At 37.4% G+C, this 17,300-nt stretch overlaps 1 protein-coding gene across 3 annotated transcripts in view; it reads right to left on the reverse strand.

The window, feature by feature from the left end:
• Positions 1–216: 216 nt before the first annotated feature.
• STIL (STIL centriolar assembly protein) overlaps positions 217–17,300 on the reverse strand; it is a 73,063-nt gene continuing 55,979 nt past the window's right edge. For all 3 annotated transcript variants that reach the window (XM_045064484.1, XM_004740364.3, XM_004740363.3), the window contains exon 17: positions 217–2,381. In XM_045064484.1, the coding sequence (XP_044920419.1) occupies positions 1,595–2,381 (787 nt within the window). In that variant the 3' untranslated portion in view covers positions 217–1,594. The remainder of the gene's footprint in view (positions 2,382–17,300) is intronic.

The raw sequence follows: 17,300 nt of genomic DNA on the forward strand, positions 1-17,300 counted from the left end.
AAGAGCAACATTGCAGGGCAACAGGCAGCAACTGGTCAGGGCTCCAGAGGGGACCAGCAGAAAGCCACCAGGTCACTACACTTTGGCTTACAAACTATGGGCTGTTCTATCAGATTATTAGCTCAGAAGGCCCAGATGAGTTGGAAAGTACTTAGAGATCCAAAGTCCCCTTCTTTCCAGCTTACATGTCAAAGTTGGGTACAAGGCAACCACAGCTTAAGTTAACTTCAGCAGAAGAGCTTTATTTCTCAAGTCAATGAGGGCTTTTTCCATTTATATTTAGAAATAAAAATTAAAAACTTTATTTTTAAGAAGGTGGGAGAAAAAAGGAAGTAACACTAACATCTTGGATAGATCTGAAGGACCTCATGCTTAGTAAAAACCAATTTCAAAAAGTTGTACACTGTGCTGCCATTTATATTGATGTCCTCAAAATGACAACATTCTAGTGATGGAGAACAGACCATTGGTTGTCAGGGATTAGGGCTGGGGGGTGGATTGTATTCTAAAGGTGCAGCACTAGGGAGTTTCTTTGTGGTGATGGAACAGTTCTGTATGCTGATTGCGGTGGAGGGTATACAAGTCTGTAATAAGTGACAAAATTTCACACACTTATACACCAAAAAGTAAATAAATGAGTGCATGTAGAAACCTGTGAAACCTGCAAGGCCTGTGGTTTAGTTACTAATATCACACCCAATGTCAATTTCTTGGTTTTGATCATTTGCTACAGTTATGTAAGATACCATAATTGTGGGGTCACTGGGTAAAGGGTATACCTAAACTGTGTTATTATTTTTTAAGTTTTGGGGAGTCAAATCAGTTTTTTAATAACAAGGGGAGATGGATATGCTATAGAGGAAAAGAGTAAATCTAGACATTTTTATTAAGTTCTATTAAAAAATATGAAAACACTTGAAATACTCAAAGTTTATAAAACAACTTATGTTCAATAATTTTCTTATTTTGTGATAGCTAGTGCTATAAGCTGAAAATGTTACATTAACATCAAACCACCAGACTGTAAAAGATCCACCTCCACAGATTTTAACAAATATGATCTTAATTGAGAACATATATACTCATTGTATAAAAGATCTTAAAGTTATTTTTAAAAATAAAACCTTCCCCTTAAATTCAATAAGGGCTGATTTAGCTAATTTAGCCAGGGTCATGATAAGTTTATTTTACGTTATTTCAGGTGAAACTGGGCAGATGGAGAGATGCAACACTCTAGGAAAATGGAGTTACTTCTCACAATTTACAGTATAAAACAGCAGTTCAGATTCAGAGTTGGATAGTACTGGTTTACCTATATCTGTCCAAATAAGTGATCTCAGGATTTGTTTTAACAACGGCTGCAGGGATGCTGAATGGTTCTCTGTGAACAGAGCACTTCTCCCTCCTCTACGCTCGCACCATCTCACCGACCATCGGGTCACCTGTTCAGCTCTTTGCAGTCAGCTGCTACCAAGGAACAGACTGGCCCCTAGAATGCTGAGGGTATCCCCCAAACTACCAAAGGCTCCGGATTCCCTAAGCCTCTTCAAGAGAGACCCCCATCCTTGAAACAGGAGGGTGGCAAGTTTAAGGTTTAAAATAATTTTGGCAACTGTCTGAGCCGCTTTACATCTAAGAAGGTGCCTACTGAATTCATACTACTCATTTGCTTTAAAGTTTCAGGTTTCAAACCTTTGGGAAGAATTGGGGTGTCCCTTTCATTTTCTTTCTCAGGATGTTGGGTAAACTCTGCTTTTCCAGTTCGGAGGTTCATTGCAGGACTTGGTTTATGGTTTTTTAGTAAGAAAGCTGGGTTTTCATCCAATTGCTGCGTTGCTTTTGGCTGAACAACATCATTTGTAATATTTCTCAATACTGGCGTGTCTGTGTGGGTGCTCCCGGCTTCACAGTCATAACGATTAATGATTTCACGGGCATTCCTAGAAGGCTCTTTCTGACAGTCAAGTTGTTCAGGTGTGGATGTAAGGTTCTGAGTCAATAAATGTTCACTCTTGCTCTCAGTATTGTTTGGAGGCTCTTCTTCATCTTCGCTGTTGTCACTGCTTTGTATGAGTCCATATCTCTTCATATATTTTTTGGTTGCAAATGACATGTTGTTTGGTGAAATTAAACTAAGCCCCACAGTGCTTCTGTCTGTATTAATATGCAGAAGGCTAAAAGATGAATCACAGTTATTTTGGTTTGATCGAGTGAGAGAGAGCTGTGACAGCTGATTTTCATTTAAGTACTTCAGAGCTATAGCATTTGCCTCCATGCTCAAATCCACACCGCTGGGGCTTAAGCCACTCATGCCAACATTAGCAAATGACATGTAGTTTAATCCAGAAATCACTGCTTCAGGGCTGATGCATGCCAACACACTGAAAGAAAAAAGGAGTAGGCCATCATTTATCTTATTTTGAGTACCAAAATTGTGTTATTCTAAATATATATTCCACTCTATGAAAGTAACAAAAGGTCTTCAGCTTTTTTAGCTGAGTGCTCGAATATCTAAGTCTTAATGATCTAGATACATTCAAAAGATAAACATGATAAACTAGAAGATAATCCCCGACTCAAAGACTGAAAGTGGAATGCAAACTAGTTTTTCCAAATTTATACATACATCATGTTTTTAAGAAACACAACACTCCAAAATGAAAAGTCATTTAATTTTGGTAAAATAAAACAAAAATAAAGTCAAACAGAAAAAACATCTGATGATGTACCATTTACAAGCTTTGTGAGTAGCTCAGAATACTAAATTGTTCACGGTAGAAGAGATTCCGTTTGTTTGCTTGTTTTTCTTTTTAAAAGATTTTATTTATTTATTTGATAGAGAGAGAGAGAGAGAGAGATAGTGAGAGCAGCAACACAAGCAGGGGGAGTGGGAAAGGGAGAAGCAGACTCCCTGCTGAGCAGGGAGCCCGATGTGGGGCTCAATCCTAGGACCTTGGGATCATGACTGGAGCCGAAGGCAGATGCTTAAAAGCTGAGCTGCCCAGGCGTCCCGAAGAGATTCCATTTGAATAAAAAATATCAACCGGTCTCTGGATATGGACTAGTGTGTGTGTATCTCTGTATACACTAATTTTCTTTCATTAGATATAATCTTCAACTCTCTTTTGATTGGTGTTATCTCAGTAATATTAACCAATTCTACTTGCCTTTTTTTTTAATACCATAAATACAATAATAGCTTCTAATTTTTACTGATGCCTTATTATATGCTAAGCACTCTGCTAAACATTCAGTATCTCATTTAATCCTCACAGAAACCTTTCTCAGAGATATCTTCCCTTTCATTCTCATTCTCCACTCTCCATCACTTCACATTTGTATCATTTACTGGCAGTTCATATATTTAACTCACATTTCTTTTTTCTTTTTTTGAAGATTTTATTTATTTATGTCACAGACAGAGAGATCCCAAGTAGACAGAGAGACAGGCAGAGAGAGAGGGAAAAGCAGGCTTCCCGCTGAGCAGAGGGCCGGATGTGGGGCTTGATCCCAGGACCCTGAGATCATGAAGGCAGAGGCTTAACCCACTGAGCCACCCAGGAACCTCTTAACTCACACTTCTTATTCATCATCTAACTTGTTCATGAAACCCCATAAGGGCAGGGATTTTTAACACCCCACACCCACCCCAATCAATATCCTTGGTAGCTATAAACACTATCTGGTACATAATAGGCACTCATTAAATATTTATTACACAAATACAAGAAATAGGTACCACTATCTTGATTTTACAGTTGAAAAAACTAAGGAATAGAGATTTTTAACTGCTTTTCCTAACTGAACAGCTAGGAATTGAAGAGCTAGGCCCAGGTCTGTCTTATTCTCTGGGGCTCTACAACCACTGTTTCACTACACTATATTCAGCAACTTGTATTTTGCTATCAGTTCTTCAGTTCCCTAAAAGTTAGAATCTTTTGTGTACCATTTGTTGTGGTAAACATTATATTCCGGTCAAAAACTATGATATGACTTTCCCTATTAGCCAATGAAGCTGTTTTATATATGCCAGCCACTGTCTATATGACCAACTCTCTAAAACCCAAATAATGACAAGGTATTTCAGATGCTGAGAAGCATCTGAAATTCTGAAGAAGCTATTTCCAACCATTAATATTCCTGAAACCAGTGATGTCATCACCAAAAAATGGAACTATATGCTCAATAATATTGGTTTTTAACCACCTTGTAATTTTTCCTTAAGCTTCTTGGTACTTTCTGCTTTGGAGACTGTCTTAATACAATGGAAGTGATACCAATTTATCTAGACATTCTTCTTCTTCTTCTTTTTTTTTTTTTTTTAAGATTTTGTTTATTTCAAAGCAAGCGAGAGAGCACAAGCAGCGAGGGCAGCAGAGGGAGAGAAAGAAGCAGGGGAGCCCAACTTGGGGCTCGATCCCAGGACTCTGGGATCATGACCTGAGCCGAAGGCAGACACTTAACTGCCTGAGTCACCCAGGTGCCCCTAGACATTATTCTTTTATGAAATATTCATAGTGGCATTATCTTCTGACTATAAAATCTTTTTCTACTTTTTTTGCCTATTTCTTCAAAATTATAAGCAATCAGCATACTGAACCAGGAGACTTGTACCCATTAAAAAATATATATAGGTATAATAGCTCTAGAGATAATATTAATTTAAATAATTTGAATAGACAAAAACTTCTAGTTCAAAATGTTAAATAATTTAGAAAAAGAAGGTCTAATTTGAATTAGATTTTCTTTGATAGAATAACTAAAGAATCTATATAAATCTGTAAATCAGTCAATATCAGTTTAGAAGGTTCTTTAAGTTTCATTGTGCAACACAGCTCGCTAATTTCAATTTGGGTTTGGGGAAACATTATTACTTTGAAAAGAAAACAAATCAATAATCCTCAGAACCAGTGCATATAAACACCAGGATAATTAAAGATGAGAAGCAAAAGGAGGCCAATTCCACTAAACAAATCCTCACAGCCTTGCGCCCAAATATACTATGGTAGAATCTCATTATATAGGCAGTCACAAAAGGATGATGAGAATCCATTGATGTTTGTATATTAGAGTCACAGCCTGACAATTAAGGGAAGCTCAAAAATCATTCCAACTTTCTTCAAGATGAAAACTAACCTTGACTTTATTGTCCTGTTTGAATCCCAATTAGTCACCTCCTACTTATCCTACCTGGAATTTTCAACTAATAAGTAGAAAGGAAGGAAGCAACTAAGAGACAGCTTAAGATCTGTTTCGAATTTGAAAGGAATTGGAAATCTACCTATAAAGGCTGTTGCCAGACACCAAAACCACAATCTCCATGTTCCCCACAATTTCTAGGGTTGTCTAAGACTTTCTTTCATTGCTCTGCTGTCTAATCTTTGCAGTATTCTGGAACAGGAAAGCAGAAAGGAAATCTCTGGGGCACCTGGGTGGCTCAGTTGTTAAGCGTCTGCCTTTAGCTCAGGTCATGATCCCAGGGTCCTGGAATAAGGCCAGCTTTGGGGCTCCCCGCTCAGCGAGGAGTCGTCTTCTCCCTCCTCCTTGCCCCCCCACCCCGCTTATGTATGCTCCCTCTCTCAAATAAATAAAATCTTAAAACAAAAAAAAAAAAAAAAAAAGAAAAGAAAAGAAAGGAAATCCTCCTTCCCTTGTTTCAGCTACTCATCTGGTGGTAGGACCTGCTCCTGAAGTCCAGAACTGGAACATGAAATAAGTTTTCACATAGGTATAATGACAAAGAATAGGTGGTATAGAGAACTAGGGAGAATGGTGCAGATTGTAAGAATTAAATAGTACTTTCTTAGAATACTAAACTAATTTAAAACACTATTTCTAAAGCACAATGTACCTTCAATTCTACATAACTGTCTTATGAACTTTAAGGATACCAGTTATATACTCATATGTGTTAAAAGATAATAAGACCATAAATACTGACAATAAATTCTACAGAGGTGCTAAACATAAAGCATTTACTGTAAGCTTCAGTGATGACCCAAATAGTGGGATTTCACTAATTTAGCAAATGACTCATAGGAGGCCTACCAAATGTGGTAGAAGAAAAGAGGATTCAGGGGTGCCGGGGTGGCTCAGTGGGTAAAAGCCTCTGCCTTCGGCCCAGGTCATGATCCCAGGGTCCTGGGATCGAGCCCCGCATCGGGCTCTCTGCTCAGCGGGGAGCCTGCTTTCCAACCTCCCCCCACCCTGCCTGCCTCTGCTTATTTGTGATCTCTATCTGTCAAATAAATAAAATCTTAAAAAAAAAAAAAAAGTAGAAGAGAAAAGAGGATTCAGAGATATATAAAATTCCCGATCTTGCTGGAAAGACTATCACAAGAACATGCTATAATCTGTTGGGAACAAGGTATTCTGAGTAAAAACATCAATATTCGGATGAGGGGTCCAGGAAACCTTGACTAAGGAGGTGTCATCTGAGTTCAGCTTTGAAGGACATATAAGAGGATCTGGCAGGCAGAAAGGAGAAAAAGTATTCCACATAGAAGTAAAGCAAGGAACCTTGCATATCCAATGCTGAGTAAGCTGGAAATTGGGTAGAGAATGACAGTTTATACTAAAAAAATAAGTTTAAGACAAACTGTGAAACAATGTAAATTAAACAGGTACGCTTTAGATGGTCTTATGTTTGGAGTATTCTCTCAGTCTAAGTAATAATGACAGACAAAATCTGACTTCTAGGTGTTAGAAACAGTTTCAGGGTAAGTTTCATTTTAAAACCTTTGTTTTCTAAGGTTCTAAGGTTTGTTTGTTGATTGACTGATTGATTGATTGGGGGGAGCAGAGGGAGAGAGTCTCAAGACTCCACACTGATATGGTACCTGATGGAGAGCTTGATCTCATGCCCCTGAGATCCCAACCTGAGCCAAAACCAAGAGTCAGACACTTACCCAACTGTGCCACCCAGGTGTCCCAGTTTCATTTTTAATCATAATAGTTTGTAGAACTCTTAATAATCAATAAAATATAAATTAAGAACAGATTAAGAAATAAATTAATTAACTAAGAATGGGTTAAGATATATTTGGTCTAAATTAGCACATATCTTTTAAAGATTTTTTTATTTATTTACTTAACAGACAGAGATCACAAGTAGGCAGAGAGGCAGGCAGAGAGAGAGGAGGAAGCAGGCTCCCTGCTGAGCAGAGAGCCCGATGCGGGGCTCGATCCCAGGACCCTGGGATCATGACCCGAGCCGAAGGCAGAGGCTTTAACCCACTGAGCCACCCAGGCACCCAGCACATATCTTTTAAAAGGGCAATTTTAGTTATCTCTCCTATGTGCTTCTATAACAAACTGTATCTATCCTTTTCATAGGAGACAACAGAATATATTATAGTTGACTATCTTAGTGTCTTCTCCACTACACTATAAGCTCTGTGAGGGCAAAGATGTCTTCAACTTGTATGCCATGATATCTCTCAGGGCTGGCTCAAAATAAAAGTTCAATATATATTTATTAAAGTAAAATAAGTGAAAGTACTGGTGAAAGATATACAGTTGCTAAGACTGTAAAACTTTACTCTTTCAGAAAGCGATGTAGCAACAGCTTTAACATTTTCTGACCTTTTTGACTTAGTCTTCCCATTTCTGAGTCTCTAAGGAAATAATCCGAAAACTAAACAAAAATGTAATCTTTGGAAAAAGATGTTCATCATAACAACATTTAAAACAGTAAGAAATTGGGGCACCTGACTGTCTTGGTCAGTTAAGATTCCGACTCTTGATCTCAGCTCAGGTGTTAATTTCAGGGTTGTGAGTTCAAGCTAGGCATGGAGCCCACTTCAAAAAAAGGGGAAGAAACTGGGATGCCTGGCTAGCTCACACAGTACAGCATGTGACTCTTGATTTCGGGGTTGTAAGTTCGAGCTCTGTGCTGGGTGTTGCGATTACTCAAAAATGAAAATCTTTTAAAAATAAATAAGTAAGTAAGTAATTTAAAGGGCACCTTGGTGGGCTCAGTTGTTTGAGCGACTGCCTTTAGTTCAGGTCATGATCCTGGAGTCCCAGGATCGAGTCCCACATTAGGCTCCCTGCTCGGTAGGGAATCTGCTTCTCCCTCTGACACTTTCCCTTCTCATGCTCTCTCTCTCACTCTTTCTCTTTAAAGTAAATAAATAAAATCTTTTTAAAAAAAAGTAATTTAAGTAAGAAATTGTAACTAACTTCACAAGTTCTTCTCAGTTATGACAAGAGGGGAAGGGTAAGGTAAACAATGCTATGTCCCACTTAATGGATTATTATATCCCTATTAAAGTTGATGTTTAGAAAGGGTTACAACAACTTGGAAACATTATTTACCAGTGTGGAGCAAATAAATAAATAAATAAATAAATAAATATATTTTTGGCAGACACAGGATGGTCAAAACACAAAGCAGCAAACACTGTATTGCCATGAGACCCCAACAAAATTAAATAAGCAGTAAGCAATAGAGCAAAACAGTAACAAAACAAAACAAAAAACAAACTATGGACTTTGGAATTAGAGAAGAGTAGGTCTAAAATCACAGATATGGGGACTTGAGCAAATTGATACTTAATTTCCTTATCTATAAAACAGAAGTAATAGTGTCTACCTATCTATCTGTGTTAAGGATTAAATTAAAAATACTGCATAGGAGATAGTCCAAGATGGTGGAGGAGCAGGAGACCTTAGTCTCATCTGGTCCCAGGAATTCAGCTAGATAGCCATCAAATCATTCTGAACATCTACGAATTCAACCAGGGATCTAAGAGAATAGCTGCAACTCTACAAATAGAAAAGCAACCACGTTCTGTAAGGTAGGAGGTGCAGAGAAGTGAATCTGACACAGTATATGGGAGGATAAACTGCTGAGGAGAGGAGGCCTCTACCAGCTGGCTACCTGCAAGTGACAGAGCAGTGGAGCACAAAAATCAAAACTTTTGTAACTGCTCCAGTGACAGACATTGGGGCCTGAAAGGTGCTCAGGTGGCTAAACAGAGTGGAATCCTAGGTGGAACAGCACGGTCTCAAGATGACAACTAGCTGGGCTTAAAATAAAGCATAGAAGACACTACAGAATCTCTTTCTGGAAAAATAAAAGAACTAGAATCTAATCAAGCTGAAATTTAAAAGGCTATGAGATGCAATAAAAAATGGAGGCTCTAACTGCTAGAATAAATGAAGCAGAAGAGGAATTAGTGATATAGAAGACAAAATGATAGAAAATAAAGAAGCTGAGAAAAAAGAGAGATAAACAACTACTGGAGAATAAAGAAGCTGCAGAAAAGAGAGAGAAACAACTACTGGATCACAAGTGATGAATTTGAGAGGTAAGTGATACCAAAGAGCAAAACAATATTAGAACAATTGGAATCCCAGAAGAAGAGGAAAGGGGGAACAGAAGGTATACTGGAGCAAATTATAGCTGAGAACTTCCCTAATCTAGGGAAGAAAACAGGAACTGAAGTTCAGGAGGTACAGATAACCTCCCTCAAGATCAATAAAAATAGTCAATATCTTGACATATAATAGTGAAACTTGAAAATCTTGGAGACAGAGAAAAAATCTTGAAAGCTGCTCATGATAAGAGGTCCATAACCTACAAGGATATAAACATTAGACTGGCAGTAGGCCTATTCACAGAGACCTAGAAGTCCAGAAAGGATAGGCATGATATATTCAGGGTACTAAATGAGAAAACATGCAGTCAAGAATAGTTTATCCAGTAAGGATATCATTCAAAATAGGAGAGATAAAAACCCTCCAGGACAAATAGAAACTAAAAGAATTTGTGATCACTAAACCAGTTTGCAAGTTAAAGGGGATCCTTTAAGGGAAGAGAGAACCCAAAAGTAACACAGACCAGAAAGAAACAGAAACAACACACAAAACAGCAACTTTATAGGTAATGCAATAGCACTAAATCCAATTCTTTCAATAGCTACTCTGAATGCAAACTGGGGCTAATTGCCCCAATCAAAAGACACGGGGTATTGGATTGGATAACAAAGTAAGACCCATAGATATGCTGTCAGCAAGAGATTTGTTTTAGACTCAAAAACACCTCCAGAGTGAAAGTGAGGGGGTGGAAAACCATTTATCATGCTAATGGATATCAAAAGAAGGGTAGGGTAGGGTAGCAATCCTTACAGCAGACAAATTAGATCTTAAACCAAACACTGTAGTCAGAGATGAGGAAGGACACTATATCATAATTAAAGGAACAGGAAGATCCAACAATTATAAATGTTTATGACCCTAACATGGGAGCAGTCAATTATATAAGACTATTAATAACAAAATTAGACAAACACATTGATAATAATACAATAATAAATAGTAGGGGACTTTACCACCCCACTCACAGCAATGGACAGATCACCTAAGCAGAAGATCAACAAGGAAACAAGGGGCTTGAATGACACACTGGGCCAGATGGATTTCACAGATGTATTCAGAGCATTCCATCCTAAAGCAAAAGAATACACCTTCTTCTCAAATGCACATGAAACAGTCTCCAGAAGAGATGACATACAGGGTCACATCAGGTCTCAACTGGTACCAAAAGATTGGGATCATTCACTGCATATTTTCAGACCATAGTGCTTTCAAACTGGAACTCAATCACAAGATGAAATTTGGAAAGACCTCAAATACATGAAGGCTAAAGAGCATCCGACTAAAGAATGGGTTAACCAGGAAATTAAGAAGAATTTTTTTAAAAAGTCGTGGAAACAAATGAAAATGAAAACACAACTATTCAAAACCTTTGGAGTCAGCAAAGGTGGTCCTAGGAGGGAAGTATGTAACAATACAAGTATACAAGCTTTTCTCAAGAAACAAGAAAGGTCTCAAATACACACCCTAACCTTACACCTAAAGGAGCTAGAGAAAGAACAGCAAAAGAAGAAAACTGAGAAAGATTAGAGCAGAAATCAATGAAATAGAAATCAAAAGAACAGTAGAATAGATCAAGGAAACTAGATGCTGGTTCTTTCAAATAATTAATAAGATAGATAAACCACTGGCCAGATTTACCAAAAAGAAGAGAATGGATCCAAATAAATAAAATCATGAATGAAAGGGGGGGAATCACAAGCTACATCAAAGAAATACAAACAATTATAAGAACATATTATGAGCAACTACATGCCAGCAAAATGGACAATCTGGAAGAAATGGATGCATTCCTAGAGACTTTTATAAACTACCAAAACTGAACCAGGAAGAAATAGAAAACCTGAACAGACCCATAACCAGCAAGGAAACGTAAGTGGTAATCAAAAATCTCCCAACAAATAAAGAGTCCAGGGCCAAATGGCTTCCCAGGGCTATTCTAACAAACATTTAAAGAAGAATTAATACTTATTCTTCTGAAGCTGTTTCAAAAAATAGAAATGAGGGGCACCTGGGTGGCTCAGTGGGTTAAAGCCTCTGCCTTTGGCTCAGGTCATGATCTCAGGGTCTTGGGATCAAGCCCTGCATCAAGCTCTCTGCTCAGCGGGAAGCCTGCTTCCTCCTCTCTCTCTCTGCCTTCCTCTCCACCTATGTGATCTCTCTTTCTCTCAAACAAATAAAAAAAAAAATTTAAAAAAAAAAAAAAAGAAATGGAAGAAAAACTTCTAAACTCTTTCTATGAGGCCAACATTATCTTGGTCCCAAAACCAGACAAAGACCTTACCAAAAAGGAGAATTACAGACCAATATCCCTGATGAACATGGATGCAAAAATTCTCACCAAAATACTAGCTAACAGGATACAACAGTACATTAAAGGATTAGTCACTAAGAAGTGGGATCTATACCTGGGCTGCAAGGATGGTTCAACATTAGCAAAACAATCAATGTGATACAATATATAAATAAAAGGACAAGAACCCTATGATCCTTTCAACAGATGCAGAAAAAGCATTTGACTAAGTAAAGCATCCTTTCTTTGTTAAAACTCTCAGTGTAGGGATAGGGGAACATACCTCAATATCATAAAAGCCATCTATGAAAAGCCCACAACGAACATCATTCTCAGTGGGGAAAAACAGAGCTTTCCCCCTAAGATCAGGAACATAGCAGGGATGCCCCTTATCACCAATGCTGTTCAAAACTGTACTAGGAGTCCTAGCATCAGCAATCAGACAACAAAAAGAAACAAAAGGTATTTCAATCAGCAAAGAAGTCAAACTCTCACTCTTTACAGATGACATGATACCGTATGTGGAAAACCCAAGACTTCCCCCCAAAATTGCTAGAACTCATACAGGAATTCAGCAAAGTGGTAGGATATAAAATCAATACCCAGAGCTCAACTGCATTTCTGTACACCAACAATGAGATAGAAGAAAGAGAAATAAAGGAGTTGATCCCATTTACAATTGACTAAAACCATAAGATACCCAGGAATAAACCTAACCAAAGGGGCAAAGGATCTGTACTCAGAAAACTACAGAATACTCAGGAAAGAAACTGAGGAAGACAAAATGAAATAAAAAAAACATTCCATGCTCATGGATTAGAAAAGCAAATATTGCTAAAATATCTATGCTACCTAGAGCAATCTACACATTTAAGGCAATCCCTATCAAAATATCATCAACTTTTTTCAGAGAGCTGAAACAAATAATCCTAAAATTTGTATGGAACCAGAGAGACCCTGAATAGCCACTGAAAAGTTGATAAAGAAAACCAAAACTAGTGACATCCTAATTCTGGACTTCAAGCTCTATACAACGCTGTCATCATCAAGGCAGTATGGTACTAGCAAAAAAACAGACACATAGATCAGTGGAACAGAAGAGAGAACCCAGAAATGGACCCACAACTATATGGTCAACTAAATCTTTGAAAAAGCAGGAAAGAGGGGCACCTGAGTGGCTCAGTCAGCTGAGCGTGTGCCTTCGGCTCAGGTCGTGATCCCAGAATCCTGGGATGGAGCCCTGCATCAGGCTTCCTGCTCAGTGGAGAGCCTGCTTCTCCCTCTCTCTCTCTCAAATAAATAAAATCTTTTAAAAAATTTTTAAAAATAAAGAAAAAGAAAAAAGCAGGAAAGACTCTCCATAGGTGGAAAGACAGTCTCTTTCAACAAATGGCGTTGGGAAAACTGGATAGCAACACACAGAAAAATGATATTGTAGACCATTTTTTTATACCATACACAAAAAGAAATTAAAAATGGATGAAAGACCTAAATATGAATCAGGAAGCCATCAAAATCCTAGAGGAAAACAGGCAGAAACTTTTTTGACCTTGGCTGAAGCAGCTTCTTACATTACATGTTACCACAGGCAAGGGGAGACAAAGGCAAAAACAAATTATTGGGATCGCATCAAGACAAAAAACTTTTGTACAACAAAGGAAACAGTTAAGGCCTGACTTTGGCTCAGGTCATGATCCTAGAGTCCTAGGATCAAGCCTCACATTGGGCTCCCTGCTCAATGGGGAGTCTACTTCTCTCTCTGCCTCTCCCCTCACTCATGCTCTCTCTCTCTCTAGTAAATAAAAACAAAATAAAATTGTTTTAGAAAAGGAATAAAAAAGAAAAAGTAAAGCTTTAATAATAAATGAGTTTGGTATGAATATGGTTTTTTCCCTACATTTCACAAAGTAAGTTTATATTACCTTGACAATGAAAACAAAACAAATAGCAAACTCTATTTCCAAAGCTCTACAATATTTTATACAACTTATACCGTATAATAAAACTTAAAATTTTTTTTTCATATTAAGATATAGCTATGTTACTGTTAGGTTTTTGCCAGCCTACTCCTCTATGGAAATACTTAATTTAACATATTGCTTTGAACTGAAAACAATTTTCTTCATATTGGCTTTCACCTCCTTGAGAAAATTATCTTATATGAAGTTAAAATTCCATCTATGAAAATATATCCATGGGTTTTTCAACTCACATAATCAAATTTTAAAAATGGGTATAGGCCACAATATTAAAATACTTAAAAATTTTAATGTATATATAGTAAACTGCAACTATTTCTTAAAAAGCTAATTTTTTTCAGATGTTATTATAAGTTCAGATGACATTTTCTAAAACAGCAACTCTGAGCATGTATACTTTTCATAGTATAAATTTATAATGTAGATTATTTAAATGGAGAACAGAATAAACCTGATTAAAACAATGACTATCCCCATTGATAAATCAAAAAGACTTTACTTTCCATTTCATTCTAAAGCATCTAAAATACCAATCAGGTTCATTATATGCTGGAAATTTATGATTTCCAATGTGTCACTATAAAGACATTAAAACTAGGTAACCAATCTGAAGAAATAATTATTTAACCCCCACTGCCCCCAGCACCGCATCAAAATACAGTGTTCCACGCAGATAGCAGGGTGATTTGTATATTCTAACATACATTATGTGGCCTCTATTTCACAGTATTGAGCTAAAACCTTTAAAAATGCTAGCCTTACTCTATTACACTGTTGGTAGGAATGTAAATTGGTACGACTATTTTGGTGAGCAATGGCAGCAACTACTAAAACTTTAAATGCACATATCCTTTGATCCTGCCTACTTCTAAGAGTTTATCCAACAAATATACTTGTACAAGCTCCTATAGCATGATGCTTACTTAGCATTGTTTGAGATAAGAAATAAGAGATGCAGCCTAAAAGTCCATTAACAGAGGACAGGTTCATTATCTTATCATACATGGATACAAGAGAATATCATGCAGCTGTTTAAATGCATGCAAAAGAACTGCATATACCTATAAAGAAAAGTATCTAAGACATAATGTTAAGTAAACAAAACAAAACAAAATTGCAATATTCTTCACATCCATATACACTTGAACATGCATGGAACATTTCTACAGAATACAAAAAAAAAAAACAGTTAAGTAACCTTGGCAGGGGGTTCAGATTGAGGAATTCGGGGAGTGGGAGCTTTTACATTTTACCTGATATTCTTGTGTGCTATTTAATACTTTCTTAAATCATGAAACCATATTACTTTTGCAACTAGAAAACAATAAAAGTAATTAACAGAAAACATGCTAATCTTAATTATATAACTTTCAGGTTTGAAAAACCAATATGTGCTAAGTCATCTTTGTTAAAGAGGAATCTGAACAGAAGAACATGGTCAACTGTAACTGGTAAGCAATGAGTAAGCTTTGTATGACTATACTGTTCAAAACACATTCCTAAGGAAAGGAATGTTTTTTGCCTTTTAGATGGCACAACTGTGTAACTGAATATCCAATAGCTGACAAAGACCCTATCATCTCCAGGAAGACCTTCCAAACACGAGAAATGAGTAAGATTCATTTCTTTTTTCAAGAGTCCCAGAGCATTTTATTGGCATCTTTACCTAGGAGACATCCAACAGTATCTCTTATGTATGTAAAACCCACTCTCCTACTATAGGGTAGAGATGGTCTCTTTGTTATCACACACCTACTAGGCCCTGAATAAATTATGAAGTAACTGAATCGAGTGGAAAGCTTATACCTTTTCTCATGATATTGCTATAATACATCTAAATATTTTTCATGTTTTTTAAAAAAATGTATTTATTTGCCAGAGTGAAAGAGAGGGCATGCACAAGCATGGGGAGCAATAGGCAGAGGGAGAACAGGGTTCCCTGAGCAAGAAGCCCAATGCAGGGCTCAATCCCAGGACCCTGAGATCATGACCTGAGCTGAAGACAGACACTAAACAGACTGAGTTACCCAGGCGCCCCCTACAATTTTTTCCACTTTTATTTTTTTTAAAGATTTAATTGATTTATCATTTGAGAGAGAGAATGAGAGAGACAGAGCATGAGAGAGGGGGGAGGGTCAGAGGGAGAAGCAGACTTCCCACACAGCAGGGAGCCTGATGTGGGACTCGATCCTGGAACTCCAGGATCATGACCTGAGCTGAAGGCAGTTGCTTAACCAACTGAGCCACCCAAGTGCCCCAATTTTTTCATCTTTTAAAACGAGTTTTACACAACTATATGATGCAACTAATCCTCAATAAAGCAGGAAAGACCATTCATAGATGGAAAAGACAGTCTAATGGTGTTGGGAAAACTGGATGGCAACATGCAGAAGAATGAAATCGGACTACTTTCTTACACCAGACACAAAAAGAAATTCAAGATGGACGAAAGACCTAAAGGTGAGACAGGAAGCCATCAAAATCCTAGAGAAGAACACAGGCAGAAACCTCTTTGACCTCGGCCATAGCAACTTCTTCCTAGACACATCACCATAGGCAAGGAAACAAAAGCAAAAACGAACTATTGGGACCTCATCAAGATAAAAACTTCTGCACAGCAAAGGAAACAATCAACAAAACTAAAAGGCAGCCTATGGATGGGAGAAGATATTTGCAGATGACATATCTGATAAAGGTTAGCAACCAAAATCTACAAAGAATTTATCAAACTCAACATCCAAAAAACAAAATAACCAAGTTAAGAAATGGGCAGAAGACATAATAGACACTTTCCCAAAAGGATGCTCAATAATAATACCCATTATCGGGGAAAGACAAATCAAAACCAGGATGAGATACCACCTCACCCCTGTCAGAATGGCTAAAATTAACAACACAAGAAACAAAAGATGTACTGTTGGTGGGAAAGCAAAATGGTGTGGCCACTGGTGCAGCCCCTCTGGAGAACAGTATGGAGGTTTTTCCAAATGTTAAAAATAAAACTACTCGGGGCGCCTGGATGGCTCAGTAGGTTAAAGCCTCTGCCTTCAGCTCAAGTCATGATCTCAGGGCCCTGGAATCCGGTCCCACATCGGGCTCTCTGATCAGCAGGGAGCCTGCTTCCTCCTCTCTCTCTGCCTATTTGTGATCTCTGTCAAATGGATAAATAAAATCTTAAAATAAATAAATAAATAAAATAAAACTACTCTATGATCCAGTAATTGCTTTACAAGGTATTTACGTAACAGATACAAAAATACAGATTCGAAGGGGTACATGCATCCTGATGCTTATAGCAGCATTATCAGCAATAGCCAAACTATGGAGAACCAAAAGGTCCACTGACCAATAAATGCATAAAGATGATGTGATATATATATAAAATGGAACATTACTCAGCCATCAAAAAGGATGAAATCTTGCCATTTGCAATGATGTGGATGGAGCTAAAATGTATGCTAAGTGAAATAAGTGAGAGAAAGACAAATACCATATGATTTCACTCATACGTGGAATTTAAGAAATAAATAAACGAACACAGAAGGAAAAAGAAAAAAAGAGGAAAATAAACCATAAGAGATTCTTTTTTTTTTTTTTAAAGATTTTATTTAGTTATTTGACAGAAAGAGATCACAAGTAGGCAGAGA

This window comes from Mustela putorius, unplaced genomic scaffold (assembly GCF_011764305.1).
Source record: "Mustela putorius furo isolate JIRA1106 unplaced genomic scaffold, ASM1176430v1.1 tig00003853_pilon_pilon_pilon, whole genome shotgun sequence".
NCBI lineage: Eukaryota > Metazoa > Chordata > Mammalia > Carnivora > Mustelidae > Mustela > Mustela putorius.